The 19,997-nt window shown below is 39.3% G+C and overlaps 2 protein-coding genes across 2 annotated transcripts; both read left to right on the plus strand.

Annotated features, from left to right (window-relative positions):
* Window positions 1-8,164: 8,164 nt before the first annotated feature.
* On the plus strand, window positions 8,165-15,068 carry LOC145483663 (uncharacterized). Its single transcript, XM_081462202.1, has 4 exons — window positions 8,165-8,870; window positions 11,674-11,741; window positions 12,846-12,938; window positions 14,172-15,068. Exons 1-4 carry the CDS (start codon window positions 8,570-8,572, stop codon window positions 14,802-14,804), a joined length of 1,095 nt encoding a protein of 364 aa, XP_081318328.1. The 5' UTR covers window positions 8,165-8,569; the 3' UTR covers window positions 14,805-15,068.
* Window positions 15,069-16,533: 1,465 nt separating this feature from the next.
* On the plus strand, window positions 16,534-18,865 carry LOC145483667 (adenosine receptor A3-like). Its single transcript, XM_081462207.1, has one exon. The coding sequence runs from the start codon at window positions 17,779-17,781 to the stop codon at window positions 18,724-18,726; it is 948 nt and encodes a 315-aa protein (XP_081318333.1). The 5' UTR covers window positions 16,534-17,778; the 3' UTR covers window positions 18,727-18,865.
* The last annotated feature ends 1,132 nt before the right edge of the window (window positions 18,866-19,997 follow it).

The raw sequence follows: 19,997 nt of genomic DNA on the forward strand, positions 1-19,997 counted from the left end.
TTCAACCTGGGTGATATTGACTGGAGTCGCGAGATCCCAATTGCTAACAACCCTACCACTGCTTCACAACACAATAAATTCTTGCACTTGATGGACGATTTTTCGTTAACCCAACACGTCAAAGCTCCAACGAGACCTGTTTCAGAGAAAACTTTGGATTTATTATTGTCTACTTATCCTAACTCTATTTCTGGCGTGTCTACTTCTTCTGGTTTAAGTGACCACGACATTGTAAGTTTCGAGATCAACCTGAAAGCAACGCGCTTTTCCAAGTCTCCTCATAGAGTCTACCTGTACAAGAAAGCGAACTTTGATGGCCTGAACGAATTTATAGCAAAGTCATCGGCTGAATTCTTCGCATCAAACCCATGGGAAAACTCTGTGGAGCATAACTGGAATGCATTCAAAAATGCTGTAATTAAAGGTATTTCCCAGTATGTTCCACAAAAATTGTCCATGCCAAAGTACAAGCTGCCATGGATTACTACTGATATTAAAAGAGAGATGCGCAAAAAGGATCGCCTCCACAAAAAAGCTATTCGTTCTAAAAACCAGCAACATTGGAAAGCTTTCAAGTATCAACGAAATCGAGTGGCAAAACTGGTCAAAGAATCTCACAATCGCTATTTAAACGAAGTTATTGGTGATAACCTGACCGAAAACCCCAAAAAGTTCTGGTCGTATGTTAAACATAGCAAATCTGAAAGCCTTGGAATCCCCCCACTCAAAACCGAAAATGGGGTGAGTATTACAGACAAAGACAAAGCAGAAACTTTGAACTCCCATTTCTTTTCGGTTTTTACCCATGAGCAGAAGCCTCTTCCTCAAATTGGCCTGTCACCATTCACCTCGATTGAAGATTTGCTTTTCTCGCCTGATGGAGTTGCAAAACAGCTAGCCCAGCTGAATCCTCACAAAGCTTGTGGGCCAGACAAACTACCTGCAAGAGTACTCAACGAGATCTCACAAACAGCCTCTACGTGGCTCGCTTTCATCTTTCAACAATCATTTGATCTTAATGTCGTCCCATCAGATTGGTCCAAAGCCCTCATTACTGCAGTCTTTAAGAAAGAAAATAAATCAGATCCATCCAACTATCGCCCAATTTCGCTGACTTCTATCTGCTGTAAAGTAATGGAACACATTGTTCTTAGTCATATGGCTAAACACTTATCTAGTAACAACATTTTGATAAACGAGCAACATGGTTTCAGACAGCGGTTTTCTTGTGAAACTCAACTGATATCAGCTATACACGATTGGGCCAAGTCAATCAACACTTGCAGCCAAACCGACGTCATACTGCTTGATTTCTCTAAAGCATTTGATTCTGTCCCCCACCAAAGACTTCTAATGAAGCTCGACTTCTATGGTATTCGTGGGAACATGCTTATGTGGATTAAAGCTTTTCTGTCAAACCGCTCCCAATCAGTTTCAGTAAATGGCATTCAGTCTTCTTCCAAACCAGTGCTCTCCGGGGTCCCGCAAGGCTCAATTTTGGGCCCTGTATTATTTTTACTGTATATAAATGACATCTCTTCTTCTGTAAAGTCACGTCTACGCCTTTTTGCAGATGATTGCATCCTCTATAGTGTAATCCGTGAAGTACAGGACTGTTGGGCTCTGCAGGATGATCTTGAACAATTGTCACTCTGGTCAAACACCTGGCAACTTAACTTTAACGTCAAGAAGTGTTATCAACTTGGTATAACGCGTAAGAAAATTCCAACTATGTTCCAATATTCATTGGCTGGCCAGCCCATTTCTAGAGTTTCCTCAGCCCAGTACCTTGGAGTCACCGTGACAGACAATCTGTCCTGGAACGAGCACATCAATCAGATCTGTAAAAAGGCAAATTCTACTCTTGGGCTACTGCGTCGTATTCTAAGTGGTTGTGATACTAAAGTCAAAGATACGGCGTATCGCACGCTAGTCCGCCCAAAACTCGAATATGCGTGTTGCGCTTGGAATCCTTTCACCAAACAGAACATCACTCAAATAGAGATGGTTCAACGCCGAGCAGCAAGATTTGTATTAAATGACTATTCAAGATTTAGTCATGTTACTCCAATGATCGAACATCTTGGTTGGGACTCCCTTGAAGATCGTCGACTCCTCTTTCAAACTACTATGTTCTACAAGATCTTGATGGGACATGTTGGTATTAGCTTTCCTCCTGAAGTCCGCGAAATAACAAGGGCCACCAGATTACTGAACAGTCGTCCTTTCCAACAAATCCGTGTATCAAATGATGTCTATAAGTTTTCCTTTTATCCAAGGACAATAGTAGCATGGAACAATTTACCTATTTATGAAGATGTTGATATAAATAATTTTAAGACTATTGCTCTTGCAGCCATTAAATCTTTTTGTATAATGTATATCCAGACCTCCTAACTTGTCTCGACGAGATTATACTTAATCTATTTTATCTTATCTTTTACTAACTTATAATTTTTATTGTATATATACATATTGTAATTATTTATTGCGTGCTTTTATTATGTTATTTTAAACTCCTAGTATAGTTCCACTGTTTAAGGAGTATACTTATTAAAGATTAAAGATTAAAGCCTGTTGTTGTTCCCAATCACGCGTTGGGCATGTGACGTTAACTGAGTTTGATCTGAGGTCGTAAATGACAATCTAATCCATAAATACCAGGTGCATTTTAGTAGACTTGTTGCAGATTTTTTTTGTTGCTACGTGGTGTTGACGAGACCTATAAACCAGATTGAAACAGCTGCCTACGGCTGCAGTTTGGCTTTCAGTTTGACTCCACCGTTCAACGTAGTTGGGATCAGTTAACCATGTTATGTTCCAGTGGCCCTGAAAAGCACTATTAATTGGGGGAGATAGTTAGCAACGATTTGTCAACAGCCAAACCAAAATGCTCCCCAAGTACCCTCGTGCTTTATTTGTCAAACCCACCAAGAGGCTGTTGACAAATCGTTGCTGACTACCCCTGGTCGGGCTAATATGAATTATTTCATATATACTTCACATCATTTCACTCCTCACGGGAAGATATGAACTCAACTAAGGTGGCCGAACACAGTTTTCGCGCGCACATTTGCTGATGCAATTCAGCGCGCGCACAAGGATTGCAAAAAAACAAGCATGCCGTCAATAGAGCAATCATTTTATTTACTCAACACCCGCACTATCTGTGCTATTTTTCTCTATAACTGAACGCAGTGTATTGATGGCCTTAGTCTTTTATTACAAAGATATGCTAGAAAAGGTAACGATGCAAAGGACCCAGCGATTCTCAGCTTTTTCTTTATTACCGAAAGAACCGAGTTAAATGCAGCGCATGCGCAGTAAGTCAAAAAATTGCGATTGAATAAAAAATTGCACTCTCGGAAATACTCCTATTTTTCGAGAACCCCTCATTAGAATTTCACGAAATTTGGCACGAAAATACTTTAGGAAATAAGTAACTGGAGTATTGAAAATAATTGAACTTTAACAAAGGAAGTTCTAGATATTCCAGTGAACCTTCAACAAGGGATAATTAAAGATCTCTCTGTTAAATTAGAAAGGAAAAATAGAAACAGGCCTGCACGGACTCCCAATGTGGTTTTTGTGGTTGCGTCGCATTATCAAAAGCCTTAAAATTATGGTTTTGCTCTTACAAGCATGTCTTTTAGAGATTTACCTCTTTTGTAAGATATGATCGGAGGCTTTTTAAAAATTGTTTCCAGCAGAGGCTGATTTTCTATGAAACTCCAGTTTTCCATCACGATTTTGTTAAGTTTCTTTACTGCAGGGTGGTATGTAGTGACAAAAGGCAATAGTCTCTCTGCCGTTTTTTTGTTTTTGCGGTTTAAGAGCTGATTGTCTTGAGTCAGAGATGACCTCTGACAGGGACCTTTCTATATATTTCTTCGGATACCCGCGTGCTTCGAGGCGTCGTTTGAAGTTTGCAAGGCACTCAGGAAGGCACTCTTCAAATGTTGTTTTTGAAGAGTTTGTTCTAAGCAGTCTTACTGCTTCGCCTTTGATAAGCCTCTTTTTACCCCCGGAGGGTGGCACGAGGTGAAATGGGTATATTGAAAGGTTTCGGTCGGCTTGTAGTGCGTTTTGATGTCCAGGATGGATTTTTCTGTGAATCTCTCTCCTTTGAACACCACTGTATCAAGGAAAGTTATTTCGTTCTCTGATATTTCGGCCGTGAATTTTATTGTTGGGTGGAATGTGTTAGCTTGTTCAATGAAACGATCCACTTCATTTCTTTTACAGCCCCAAAGGGAGAAAACGTCATCAATGTAACGTTTCCATTCTCTTGTCTTGGTATTGTTTCGTTGAATTAAATTTTTTTCGATCTCCGCCATGAATATATTTGCAAAAGACACTGCTGTCTTTGTGCCCATTGCGACACCATTGAACTCAAATGAGTTCTCCGTTAGGATTACACCAACCATTTCCCTTAAATAGCATGTGGGGATCGGAGGATCATAGTTGTGGAACGTCTCATATGTTTTGCATACAATTTCTGTTCCCTACTCTTGTCGTATATTTCTGTATAAGCTAGAAACGTCCATTGTTGCTAAAATTGTGTCTTGGCCTATCTTTGTTTTTTTCTATAAAGTTGATGAAAGCAGTTGTATCCTTTATGTAGGATTGTTGTTTTTGTGCGATAGGCTGTAACAATGTATTCACAAAAGAGGACATTTTTTCAGTTGGGCCGTCACAACCTGAGATGATCGGTCTTCCGACCAGAATAGGTTTGTGGATTTTTGTAAGCGTGTAGAAGACAGGAATTCTAGGCGGGCTGGTGGTCTGAGAAAGCCATTTTTTTGTCATGTCATCGATGTGTTTGCCCCGATGCAGTTGGTCAATGATCTGGTTGACCTTTGTTTGTGTGGTGTCCACCATCGGTGCTCCGAGAGGTTTATAGTGCTCTCTGTTCTCGAGTTGCACTTCAGCCTCTTGTATGGTGTTAACTTTTGAGAATCGTTACAAGCTTGTTGTATGCAAATTATAAAGAAAATCTAATGACTAGATTTTCTACAAATAAACAAAACCGATTTTAAAGGCCTGTTTACAAATATATTCATGTTGCCATGGTAACGACACATACGTCAGCTTAACCATCAAAAAACCAAAGTTTGTGTTGTTAACTTGCTTGCTGCCATTTTTGGCGACCAAGGGATCAAGGGTTTTAGAGAAAAAGGTGAATGAAACACAGGTATCAAAAACTGTGTTCAGCCACCTTAATTGACCTCGCTCCCGATGTGTGGCTTCATAGCTCAGTAGAGCATCGTACCGGTATCGCGGAGGTCACGGGTTCGAATCCCGTTGAAACCCTGATTTTTTCAGGCTTCTTCTTTCCAATGGCTTAAATTGGAAAATTTACTGAGATGACCATTCTTCACTTTCATCTACAACCGCAGTTCAAACATGAATTATTTCATATATTCCTCACATCATTATGGTCACCTAACGTCCTATGGGAACCGCGAAAGTAGCGGCCCAACTCTACCGGATGTCACTCATGAGAGCCGATCGATTACACTAAAATCGTTCAATTTATCCCGTAAATCGGGGATCCACAACCTTCGTCATTCATTTGGGGTCAGTAATTATCATATACTTGTCATTTGTTCCGCTAATAACCGGAAAAATTGTCAGTTTCACAGGTAAACGGTCTTTCAGCCGTTTACATAGCATGTCGAAAGATGGAAATGTCGAGAGATGGTCGAAAGATGTCGCGCGTAACACTGAAAGCGGGTGTAAATTTAGTTAAAAGAAAAAGCGCCAAGACATTGCTAGTGCGAACTACTCGAACTAGTGTGAAAAATACGTGTCTTCTCGTATTTTGCAAGATACGCACAAGTCATGCAGACCATGACCTCTACCGCCATAAATAAAGGGAAAGAAACCAAATGTCTCTCGTCTAACTACTAAAAAAATAGCGAAATCAGGCCTGCCGTCGGACTACGTCTTACTCTCGTCGACAAGTCATGTGGGATCTTTAACGTCTCCTGCCAATTTAGTGTGAGGGTCGAATGAGGGGGTGTGGGAGATGTGCGCGCACAAAGCCAACATCACCGACCAATGACGTGATCATCTGAACCGAGACAGATTTCTTAATACGCAACCGTCATGATCTTACAGTAAATACTGACCAGTTATTTTAAGACCTAGCATACGTAGCAGCCGTTTCCTTTTCTTTTCCAGGCGAAGAAATCGAACAAGCGAGCGAGCAAGTGGGCGAGCGAAGAAGCGCGCCTGGGGTGGGCACAAAATTGGGGAGAAGTGGGGAGGGGGTGACCCCTGCTCCTTATTTTTCGCACTCGCTCACAGTTTCGTTCCCTTCGCGTGCTTTTTGGGAAACGCCTACTACGCAGGCTATTTAAGGTAATTCCTCTGAAATAAAAGTGACAATAGATTTTTGTTCAAACTTTGTCCACTGAATATTTTGTCATTTGTCACTTTAATTTTGAAATAAAAAAGGGGGGTGCCCATGCTCATTAAGGAGCAGTGAGGCATTGAAAATGCCCCATTTTGGCATTATTTAATGCTTATTATAAGAACGCATTCCCAGTAATTGTAACATCTTTGTGAGCCCGGACTCATAAGAACACGCATTAAACTACAGTCGATACAATGTGTCGGACACAAATAAACGTTTTAAGTTTGATTCAGACAGAAAGCTAAATCCTTGATTAAAAATTTGAACCAAATTTCTTGACGTGGTTACCGACTGCAAAATAGAAAAGACCACAGTGTATCTGCTATTTTTCTTATTTATTCAATTTTCAGCAATAGAAATTAGATCAGTCTTTTCTCACGCAAAGTTTATGATTAGTTGATTACAATGACTGGAAAAAAAATTGGGGTGCCCGTGCTCGTTGGTGAGCTTGAGCCATTTTTCAACCGACAGAGCTCAATATCAAGGCAAATCCGTCATGTTTTCAATGTGTGCGTGCACGAGCGCGCGCTAATGACGCCATAAATTATGCGCAGTAAGGATGCGCAATGCAAATGTGAGGAATGACCTTAAGATCATGGCTGTTGTTCCTGCTGGGAATTGAATCGCCGATATTCTCTCTCGGCGGTCTTATCATAATTTTAGGTTTCATCACTGTTTAGCTACATTAGACCGGGTAGGCGTGCAGGATGTGCGAAAATTTGCAGATATTTCAGCGACAAAATTGCATGCAGGACAGTTTTCAGTCGTTGACATTAAAAACAATCGAAATGGGGTAGTTAAATGTGCTCATTGCGTTTTCAGTTTCCAGTTATATACGCAGATCGTTCGCTATTACGTCAAATCACAGTACCGGCCAGGATCGTATAAGAAATGATCAGCAATGCCAGAACGGCACTAAAAGAAATGTACGTTGAAGTTATTATCGAAACGTTTTTTTGCGTAGTTTTGGTTCTAAATTTAACCGTTTTCTTTTCTTTTACAAGATTTGTCCTTCCGTTTCAACCGTATATACATCTGTCTCAACGACGTTTTCAGAGAAAATCATCTACTGATAGTAGATGACCTCTACTAAAAATACTTTGGAACGACTAATGTTGTGACAGATCAAGATTTCGCATATTTCGCTTGTGCTTTATGCATTCTGGACATTTTTTCAATTTGTGAAAGAGTCTCAAATTGGTGAAAAATAAAACTACTTTCATCACGAAATCAAGAGCAGGAAGTCGCTGGGAATGAACTCTGTCACTTTGTGCAAGATCAGGCATGCCTGCCACCGTGGGACTTCCAAAACAACTAATTTCTTACCATCCTAGCTGGCCCCTCCTTTGTATTGGTAGTCTCGTTGTGTAACTTGCGTCCCAGCATGGATGATTTTTTACCTTGTGGCGGGGTCCTGCAAAAGGACCTTTAATTTAAGTATGGGCTGCCTCGAAAACTCTTGACCTCAGACTCGAAAAACTCAGCAGACCCTCTGGTTCTCTCGAAAACCCAGACCATTAATGGTTTATTCTGCTCAAAATGGAATTTAGGAAGAATCCATAATAGGTTATATCCGTTTGCGAATGTCCGGTTCTGCAGCGTGGCTCTTTATTTGTATTACGAAACCGTCTCGCAACTTGGCTCGAATGGCTTCTAAATAACTAAATTTGATAAAAGTTGTTTCATTTTTCGGGTCTGAATTTTCGAGACATCCAGAGGGCCTGAGGTCTGAGTTTTCATGATCTGAGTTTTCGAGACAGCCTTTTAATATGTTGGTACTCGTATTGATAAAAAGTTCTAATTCACAAAACAATATCTCTTGCACGCTTTGCGTGCCTATGTTCTGTGTTTTTCGAGGACAAATCGACTGTGTGACTTCACACTGCATTCTGCATTTTCGTTTTTATGTTTTTCTTTTTACAAAACTTTCTTTCTTAGGTTATTTATAGTCTGTAATTTGTCATCACTATAAATTAATTGCTCTCAATTATTTTCGTTTATTCTTTTTCTTTTTCAATAAAATGTTATTTTTTACGGAATTACATTTAGTCTGTCGGTGCTTCAATACAAAGCAACATTGAGCTTATATTGGTCGCATAAAGAAGCTCTATTCCCAAAAGAATCAACTCGAAAGGAAGAAAGTTCAAGATGAATGAATCACCCAAAGCATTTCATATAAACTCGGGCTATGAAGATTACGACACTGACCCGACTTCAATGGAACCCGTTCAATTGAAAGCATTCAGGATTCAATCAGAAGAGATATATGAACATTTAAATTATGATCACCGCAATCTGTACGACAAACTAGACCTTAAGAAAACGGAACCTGCTCAAGGATCAAGTCGCGCCCTATTGGCCCTGGTCATCATTGTGTGTTTAATATCTCTCGGGGCTCTTCTGCTGACACTACTGATGTTCTTCGGGATAATCAGACCCTCAAACGAAGGTCAGAACATAGAGTAATTGATGTTGGAGAAAACAAAATGTGTAATCCCTTAGCATGCAAAATTTTGTTTGGAATGCTGAAAGTTATATGAAAACATTCCGAAGTTTCGAGGATAATCCCTTCATAGAACTATGGACCTATAGATAGCAGTACGAGGTTGATTGCCGATACGACTTTTCAGTTCATTTATTTCAACCCAGTTGAGTTCTCTGAGTCCGCACTCCTTGCTGCTGTTGACCAGTTAATAGGTTGAGGCTATCAGTACGAGACTGTAGTGAAACGTGTTAATTCGAAAGTATAAGCAATACGCTCGAAAAGTCGCACTCGTATTTAATCAGCTAGAAGTATTCTTATCTAAACTCGGGTCCTTTGTAATAATAGTGTTTCTGGCGGGAAAAGCTCGTGCTCACAGCACTTAAGTCGCCAGTTGACGTCTTTAAAACGCAAACGATTAACGAATGCCAGCCACGTCCGTAAAGGCAGCGCATAAATGAAACACAGAATGACAATGACAATTGCTGTGGTTCAGTACACAAGTCCTTTTTTTTTTCGAGAAAAAATACAAAGTCTCCTTAGGGAAAGCGGGCTTTTCACTTGTAACTGTTTTACATTAGGGAATTAAAGTTTACGGAGGTAACAAAGCGGAATAATTTTCCCTAAATAAATTTAAGGAATGCATACAATGCGATAAAATCTAAGTAGGAACTAGGAAATGGGTTAAGAAGAAGTTATCGGTTTTCTGAGATAAATCCACGTCTGCAGCCACAGTACTAGTACTTGATCTGGTAATGAATTTTTTGTCTAGTGGAGTGTACGTCTAGAACAATAATGATATTTTCGTCGTTTTCGTATTCAATTGACAAATCTCAGGTGTCATTTTTTGGAACAAAAGGAAGTGTTTATATAAGACAAGAGTTCAACTCCCACAGGATTAATTTGGTACACCAACATGGCCGCCGTTTCATTGTCTTGGAGCACCATAAGGGAGTTTTAGCAATAAAGACGGCGACGCTGAGGACGACGCCTTGTAAAAAAATGTATTTATATTTTAGCTTCGAATGTCGCAACTATATAAATCTCTTTAGTAAGCCTATCGGTTTAAAAACTTGCTCAGGCTAAACATGCACCGACAGAGTTCAATTCCAAAAGAAGATACGAAAAACTATCTATTGCGGTACACGTTTTCTAAAATACGTAGAAGTTGGTCAATTCACGTTGTTGTTTTACAGAGGACGGCGAAGAAATATACCAATGAAGAAGTCGAAAACCGTGAACTTAGCAGGAAGCGCTTAATAAGTGAAAGAAAAGCGTTCAAATGCAGCGGGAGCCAGCGTGACACTGAGAGAGGAAGTCCTAAAACCTCGAAAATGAAACACTTGGAAAATTAATAATATACATGAAAATATTGCTCGATTCTGATTGGCCGAGAGCTGTGCAGTTCAAGTGTAACACCAGTGCAAAAAGTGTAACACCACTGCAAATTACACATCGTAATTCTGGATTATGATTGGCTGAAAGACAGTAGGAAATTTTCTAAGCCAATGACATCACGCAAATCTCTAAAATAAAATACTCGAAGTGTCTAAACCTCGAAAAATAAAACAGTCAGCAAGTAAATACCCAAATACTCTAAAATTAAAAAGAAACACTCAAAATTGAATCAGTTGGGTTAAAATTGAAGGATGCTCTCCGCGTTAATTACTTTGAATTCTTAGAAAACGAGCATCAGTTCTAAAATGAAAAGCTGTAAACAAACCGCAGACTTTTCAGAACTGAAGTTCGTTATAGGAGTTCATTGTTGTAAGAGTGAATCGAAATCAAATTATTTCATTTCAGATCTTTTTTTTCCAGCGGCCTTCAGTCCCCGCCTTTAAATAAATAGGGAGTTTAAGAAGCTACGACGGCGACGCCGAGGAAAACGTCGATTAAAAAATGAATTTATATTTTACCTGCGAATCTCGCGATACTCCTAAGTCATTTACTTTGTTTATGACTGTCAAAACTATCACGAAACTGAATCTGGGACACAGAGACAAATTTGAAATAGAAATTTACAATATTAGCCGTTGTGGTTCACGTTGTTCAGACAACGCGGAATTTGGCCATTTTACGTTCTTGTTTTGCAGGGGACGGCAAAGAAATGTACAAAGAATCATAACGCACGTGCACAGCCATTGTTCTGCTCATTAAACCTTTTGTTTAGCGACGTTCCCGTTGCCGTTGCCGTCGTGGCTTTCTTAAACTCTCTAATATATACGTGGAGGTTCAGGATAGCAATAGACCATAATAAGCAGCATGACCATACATCGTGGACTTTTGGGTGCCTTATGCTTGTCACTGTATGCTCCGTCATATGCAATTTGCAAGGGACTGGCTCTAGCTTCTCCTGTACCTCGAGGTTTCCCGCGGCCATCTTGTAAATGTACGTTTCTATGAGTAAAGTCTCGTTCGCAATTCACCTCAGATTCTTGCTGTTGCATCGACAATACTTTAACAATGCTTAGCTCGTCTTTTTGAGTGCTTCGATCAGTTTCTTCACTTACTATCGAGCAATGGAGGCATGATAAGCGCGATGAAAGCAATCACAGTTAAAATTGTCTGTGGGACAACAGTAAACGTTTCTGTATTCATACAGAAATAAACGATATTTAGTTTTTCCTCTATTCATTTATGGAACCAAGTAAATTCAAGGTACCTAAGAGATCATTTAAGTCATTAAATACCATAACCAGTCTTCAATATTTTCTGGAAGATAAAGCCACTCAAATTTCCATCTGAAGCTGATTGTTATTTCTATTTTTAGGCTCTGAATCTGTTTTAGCCAAGATAAAGACCTTTGAGGAGAATATAACGAACCAACAACTGGATTTGGTAAGGAGCAACACCATTTTGTCATAAACATGCTCACCATAGGTTGGCTGAGAGACAACGAGCAAGTTAGCAGTAACTATCACCTCATTTGTCAGTGAACTACATTGTGGTCACAAATGCTTCTCGAAGTAGAGACAGACGGAAACAAATGCAAATCTATACACAATTCAGAGATTATTTGCCAAATATTACAATCCATCTGATGGTTTCAAATATGTTTCAGCAGACTGAATAAATACGAGCATTCATTTACACCAATGTACTTTCATTATACTATTAGATTATGAGCGCTCATAATCTAATAGTATAATAAACATACATTGGTGTAAATGAATGCTCGTATTTATTCAATCTGCTGAACTAGCTGGAGATTTCTATGAGGTGATAGTTGGTGAAGCCAAAATCGAGAGCGAATAATCTAATTGTTTTAGTAGAATTCTAACTGAAATCTACTTTAAATAACGGTTTCCAATTACTTCTCGACTTTGCGTCTTAGAAAGATCGCTCGTGTTAAATTGTCATTTGTAATTGAAGTTGTGTGTGCGCGAGTATCATTTTTTCAATAGTTTTAAGTTTTTTAAAGTCAAGAAACCGTCAATGTTCTTCCTTTTAGTCTTCTCAGGAATGCAATTAACCATTTGTATCAAAATTTTCCTTCAAAACTTTTCAAAAACGAAGAACACGTCGCCATTAGGAAGACGACCTTCAGCCACTGCACAAAGACGGCTGTTAGTGTATGATCATTCAGCCAATCAGTTTGCAGCATTTGCATAGGTGTTCAAGTAGAATTATACTAAAATACGAAAGGTCTGACGATGCGGATTTCTAGCACTTGGTTATATCTAGTTTCTGTAGGGCGAACGTCTCTCTAAGCTCGCTGCCATAGTTGGTCTCAGCGTTGACCACCATTAGGAGATGGTCGTTGATAATAGGTCGCGCTAAAAGCCGGCTTGTACTGACTTTGAGAAAAAATACGTTTTTAAGCTGTTTCGTCAAGAACCGATCTGCACCATTTAATTTACAAGTTTCTTTTTAACTGGCGAAGGGAAGCAATACATAAAGAGCGTTAATAACTGTCACATCAGTACCTTTTCTTTATTTTAGATGGTGCATCTTGAAAATGCTTTCACAGAGTTAATGTCCCACTTAAACAGAACGGACAATGACCTGGCAGATTTAAAGAAGATCTGGATTGAGGTAAAAAGCTTTTATTGCCCCAGAAATATGTATTATATCTTTGAGATGAGATTAATTTTCATTTTAACATGTCGATTCTTCGTAACGCTAAGGTAACCGTTACCAATTTCGGACGTACAAGGGAGGAGGAGGGTGGATGCCACCTCCCCTCGCCGCATAACGTTTTTTCAAAGTTTTAAAAGGACAATTTACTCTAACGGGCTGAAACTTTCAGTAGCTGTTCTTTCATTCTCTGCGGAAATTTTGATATGTCAATTGTATCCATCATTTTTGACGTTGCCATGGCAGCCATCAAATTCTATGTAGGTCTGACCAGAAATCAGCTTTTTTGAGATAATTCTGTATTTTTTCCAGTTTTCTTCATCAAATAACAGAAATTTATGAAAGGTTAAGAGCTTTGTGCTCTCGGTATAGTTGAAACAGATAAAAATTTGAAGCGTGCGTCGGGCCAAGTTGTAAATACCGCCGCAGCTTATTATGGTTTTTGTAAAATTAAACGACTATAAATATTCCTACTCTCCGGTGTATGGAATGCTAAACCATCGCAGGGTTCCCCCCCCCCCCGCCCCCTCAGCATTAAATTCGCCGTTACCTGTTTCTACACCAGGGTGGAGAGAGACAATGTGAGAGTAAAGTGTCTTGCCCAAGAACACAACGCAATAACTCCAGCCAGTGATCGAATCACGAACCATTAGGCGACCTTATCCTCACCATGGCAACCATGCACTAGTGAACTTTAAGTATCCATGTCTGCGCCTGTAATATGACATCAACCCGAAGCCTATATCTAACGACAAAAATTGCGCGTGGCAAGTTCTAAATAAAGGGAAAACATGCCAAAAAACGCCCTTTCTCTCTGCCGCAGACATATCTTTGCTTCATAAAAATTCCTTGGGAATTTCAAGATTTCACGTAATAATTTAAATTAATCATGAAAATTCGGGATTAACGCGCACGGTCAGTAGCAAAAAAAACCCTTTCTTATAACTGTATACACGTACACTGGAGGAGATGTCCTGATGAATCCAACATTTGTTAGGTCTTCCATTAAAATGTTTCGTTTGAATTTGCCGTTGTTCTTTGAGAAAAGTAAAAAAGTAAAAACAAAGTAACATTAAAGTTAAAGATTCACTGTCCGACAAACAATACATTTTGACAAAATGTTTGACAAAAAAACAATACTTTCGCCCAAATGTTGTCCATAAAATTAATTCAAATAATCTTGTTTCTTAGGGAAAAGTGATTTACCACCAGACCATGACCCCATCTTGGATTGTGGCGCATGCGTCCTACATCGACGGATCTCGTGGATACACCACTGAACAGATCACATTTCACGCGGGCGGCGCAGGAAGATGGGGCGCCCTCTTTAAAGTTCCCATGATTCCTGTAAATGAATTGCAAAATTCCTCGGCGTTAACCGTTAAATTTGTGGTTTCCACTAATGTCACTATCGGATCAACTGATTCCGACAGTGATTTGATATATGGCGTGTCTGATGGCATAAGCTTTGTAGGCTTTGAAACTCTCGATAAAAACAATTACAAGGGCAATTTCCCTCCCTGTTATGGATCGGAGGGCGTCTCTTTAGGTTCGCGTTTGAAAGACTATAAGCGGGTCAGCTCTTTGTTACCCAAACCAAGCGACTCTTTCTATCCCGGTCAGGTTATTGGCACTCTCAGCTTAAATGAACGCTGGGGCTCATGCTACACTGCGCATGACGGAGGCTTCGCGAAGACCGCTGTGTACAGCAAACGACTGAACCTCAGCAAAGGTCTCACTTTTGAGGTTTATAAAGATGACAAAGGCGAGAGGACTGGGATCAAGTTCATTGAAGTCACCATCATACAAGATTCCCAGCCTTAAAAATCGGCTTGTCAGTAAAGTGACCATGGACGCAACCATCAGAGACAAAGCAAGTATAGCGGAATTATAGAACTGTGTTAAAATTATTAAAAGTACCTTCACTTGTACACGAAATGTGCTAAGAACACCAGCGTGACAATGTTAGCAAGATAAAATTATAATAGTATGTAACTAGCAAGAGCAGAAGCCTGCCTGACTTTTTCAGTTTAAGACCGATCAAAGGTTTTTGCATGCATAACCCATTAGTATAAAGCTGAATTACATTAGTACAGCAACAATAACATCTTTATTTAATTTTATATTTTACTACATTTTGAAAGATTTTTAGTTTATTTTATGCATATAGAATGTTTTAGATGAGGTAACTGTTATAATCTTGTTTGAATGAGACTGGAGGCTAAATAAACCGTTATGTTTTCGAGTTAGCCTCCAGCCTAGTCATGTCTAATTGTAGGACAGGAGAGATGAAGGAAGAATTTATAGTGTACAGTTTAGTTTAATTTAAGGAAGAACAAAAAAAGTAACAGAAAAGTAATTGACTGTATCGGTCTCACAGTAAACAATGTTTAATTTTTTTGAAAATGCAAATACGCTAAGTTCTTTCAAATGGGTTGGAAGTTCTTTCCAAAGATCTATTGATATTTAACAAACGTAGGTTTCCGTTTATGGAGATAGTTATTTTGGCTTTTCGAACTGCTAAGCTCATGACGGTGCCCGGCCTTTGCCTGTTAGTTTAGATATAACAAATGAGCCTGGGAGAATTCCATGCTAAACTGGTATTGGTGTTGGGAAAAACTTAAACGCTCGTGACTGAATTTTCTCCTTTACATTCTTCAATTCATAAGCAGCCTTTCTGGAGTCTTTTGCTCCTCCTCTGAAAACGCATTGCAGAAACTGAAAGATGCGACAGTTAAGATTTTCATGCAAGTTGGCATGTGCAAGATGCGTCATTATAAGAGATAGGAATAACATGGTATACGCTTTGACAGTTCCTCGACATCTCCAGCATAGGGTTCTATGCCGTTACTGCTCTAAAATAAAAGGTCCACTGGGGACTCAGGTGTTATATTTTCTGCCCTGAGTAATTCGACTTGATAACGCTTCCCCATTTTTATTCAATCCACGTAACCGAGCCTACTTATCATTATGGCGAACCTGCGTTTTTTTGCAGTTTATACGTTTATATGCTCTCACATAATTTCCACAAGTATTTGAGGAAATTTGAAGTACTATTTGTGCCAGATGGTGCCTTTTCAGACGGTCAACTAGCTGGGAACACGTAAAACTATGGAAACGAAACAAAGGTGTGGGAGGAAAACCTGCAAGGCAGCAATAGACACAAACAGAATAAGAGGAAAGATCATTAAACACAAAATAATAATAAAAAACGCCAGGCTTTCTCCGGTGTAACAGTTTCCAGTCTCAATCGTGGGAAAGATTGTTCTTCCCCCAGGCCAGTTGGATGATTTAGCGCCTAGTTAGACAGGCAGTCAATTCAGTCAATCAGTCAGTCAGTCAGTCAGTCAGTCAGTCAGTCAGTCAGTCAGCCAGCCAGCCAGCCAGAGAGCCAGCCCGTCAGTCATTAAGTCAGTCAGTCAGTCAGTCAGTCAGTCATTAGTTACTTAGTTACTCCTAGTTAGTAGCAAAAATAGTAGAAGTGTATGGTATGCTAATTTAAACTGTGAGTGATAGTGTATACGCTGCATGTTATATATAGGCTTGGGTAAACTTCAAGCACAATTCATTGTACTTTCGCTAGCGATAATTTTGCCGGCGAAAAGTCCCATTTTTGAGCAGACATATTGAAACAAATTAGCGACACGAAACATGACATAGAAAGTAGAACTTTAATCAGTCCCCGATTATGGCTCCTGCTTTAATGTAAATCATCCGCTCCAGTTTCACCCACCTTCGTCTTACGTCCATTATATATCATATATTTGTGATGTTGAGCATCGTCCAATGATAAATTATTTATAAAGAATCAATTGATTCGTCCCTTATGCTAAAAAGAAACCTCAAAACGTCAACCAAAGGCTTTGCTCCGTAATTTGAACGCGATTGTTGTTTTTTTGCGTGAGTAAATAATGTCCATATTTGTACTTTTTATACTTCACGGTTATCGCCTTTGTAAGGCAAACCATCTGCTTCCAAGTAACGGTAGTTTGACTGAGCGGAATCCAAGCAAGTCAGAGACAAAACAGGACGGCCATATAACTATGATTACCGATAGAACTGAACGACGCCAAGATCTCTTCTTCTTTTTCATTTGGTCTGTTCCAAATTAATCATATCCATAACAAAATTCGAAGAAACAAGGCCTTTTAAACTGCTCAGGCAGTCGATAATTCTTCTGTCATATCAAGGAACCCAATCAAGTGCAAAGCACGGAACATTATTTTTTAAATTCGGAAAGTAATTATGAGCTGCTCCTGTTCTTATTAGCATTGGTAACTGTGTATGAATGCGATTGTAATTAAGGTGATTCACATTAAAGACGATATGTAAAAATTCTCTTAAAATTGCAGGAGCCCTTCTTTGGGCAAGTGCAACGGATTTGGAAGAATTTTCAAACGCACGAATGGTGTAAACCTTACACGTAATTATTCACACTTTCGTACTATTTACTCAATTATATGATATCACTGGAAATTACGAACGTATTGATTTAAACTGCATTGCAAATTCACAAATTAATGACAAATTTGCCTTCTCTCGGCCAATCAAAATGGAGTCATTTTCTTTATCACATAATAAGGTGAAAACAGACCCTGCCAAACGTCAATCACTTTCCTGATGATTATCGTAAATATGAACACAGCTGGAACTTGTATTCATGTAAATATTCAGCTCGGAATATGATATGTGAAGACACTGCCTTATCAGTTATTGTGACGCAGCAACTAGCCTTCATGTAGTGATGCTGAGTGAAGAAACAATTGCTTTAGTTTAGGCTCCACTGAATACATTCTGAATGGTGCTAGCAAATATTACCGGGGCGGCACAAGATTTGCTATTTGGCGAAGATTTGTATTGCTCGCCAGATATCACCGAAGGTATACATTCTCAGATAACAAGTATTTTGGCGATAAACGTGTTCGTGTCCATTTCAGCGACTCTAGGGAATACTCTAATTCTAGTTGCCCTTCACAGTGAGTCCTCCCTTCATCCCCCGTCCAAACTCTTGCTTCGTTGTTTGGCTACAAGCGATCTCTGTGTTGGTGTTACTTCAGAGCCTCTCGCAATTATCTACTGGATAGCTGTGTTGAACAAACGTTGGGACATTTGCCGATTGGCGGGGACCATAAATTTTATCTCCAGTTACGTCCTGTGTTCTGTGTCGTTGTTAACACTGACAGCAATAAGTGCCGATAGACTTCTTGCGCTGCTTTTGGGACTAAGATACAAACAAGTTGTAACCTTGAAGAGGATATATGTGGTTCTCAGCAGCTTTTGGGTTGTATCCACCGCCGCCGCAACGATGTCCGTGTGGAATTCCCTTATTACCTTCTCTTATGGCTACATTGGTATAGCGGTGTGTTTAACCACGTCAGTTTACTGTTACACAAAGATCTTCCTGAATCTCCGTCAGCTTCAGTCTCAGGTACAAGACCACCGTATTCATAGAGAGGTACAGAGCGTAACAAGTCCACTGAACATCTCTCGATACAAGAAAGCGGTTAACACTGCACTGTGGCTGCAGTTGACATTAGTTGCGTGTTACCTGCCGCACGGCATATCTGGTGCCTTAATGTTCACTGAAGTAAAGTTATCTCCATCGGTTTTTATCGCCGGGCAATGTACGTCCACCTTGATTTACTTCAACTCATCGTTAAACCCGATTCTTTACTGCTGGAAAATAAAAGAAGTGAAGCAAGCAGTGAAGGACACAATTAAACGTTTCTGTTGGTTTTGCCGTTAGATTTGTCACTTAGTTAGGGTGGAGAGACGAACAACGCAGCAGCCGAGAAAACTTCTCTTTTATCTTATAATGAAGTGGCTAGCCCACCTTTGTTTTCGCAGTTGAAAAACACTCTTAAAAGAACAACTGAAACAAAAAAAATAAAAAAATAAAAAATACCGTACGTTGGGTGGCACTATTGTGAAATCGTTTAGAATATAATTATCTACAATAATTACCTTTTTAGAGAGCTTTATAGCTTGTTGTCAAATTACATATATACATCCAAACTAGTCGTTAGGAAAAATACAAACCGTTTAATCACTTTGGCTGGTGTCTCGCTAATGCGCTAGTATTCATGGCAACAAACTCTATGCTATTTCTGCCGGCTTTAAGATAGGGAAATCATTATGTAAAACGCAAGAAAAAGCCATCAGTTAACATCTTTAGAAGGCAGAAATAAATTAAATAACCTTGTTTTCTTGCGCCAATCTCGACAGTGCCGGATAAATTCGAAGAAAATCAATGAAATGGAACAGTAGGCCTCTTCCAAATTAGGTTTGAAACTCATATTTTCTTGATATTTACATGAATTTAATGAAGTAGTTCGTATGTAGAGAGCAATCCACGCATAACTATCAGATACTTATGATTTACTACTGCCAAATGGACAATTCTGTATCATTATAGAGTAGTGTAGGAGAAAATTGGGCACCCCGTTAGGCAATATATATAATTAAGCAGCACTTTTGGACCGATTTGTCATGACACAGCCATGAATAAAGTTCGACAACGTTTTCCCTTATGCCAATGACGCGCTGAATAATACGCTCTATTTGTGATCATAATTCGAGGGGTATTAGTGTACCCACTTTTTTTATTTACCATGAAGCGATATGTTTGAAAGCAATAATGGATCGTTGAACAAAATCTTTTCAAATTTGCATATAAAATTTCCGCCTTCAACGTTATTCAATCGTTCTAGAAGATGTGTTCTTCTGTAGGCCCTAAAGGGAATTTCTTTCAAAAGACCTACACTGATAAAAACTGATAATAACACGAACTGCTGGGTATCGACAACATTATTTTTGTGATGCTTCCTAGTATGTTGACGCACATATGCCGTTGTATAATGTGAGATGCTGTCTTAATTTTAATGGAAATAGCCTTCTAATTGCTTGTCGCTCGAAGGATCTGACTTAAGACTGAATCATCACCCACACCAATTTCAAAAGGAGATAAAATACCCATTTGGATTTAGGCCAATCAGAAAGCTAGAAATACAATAACCG

This window comes from Orbicella franksi, chromosome 4 (assembly GCF_964199315.1).
Source record: "Orbicella franksi chromosome 4, jaOrbFran1.1, whole genome shotgun sequence".
Lineage (NCBI taxonomy): Eukaryota > Metazoa > Cnidaria > Anthozoa > Scleractinia > Merulinidae > Orbicella > Orbicella franksi.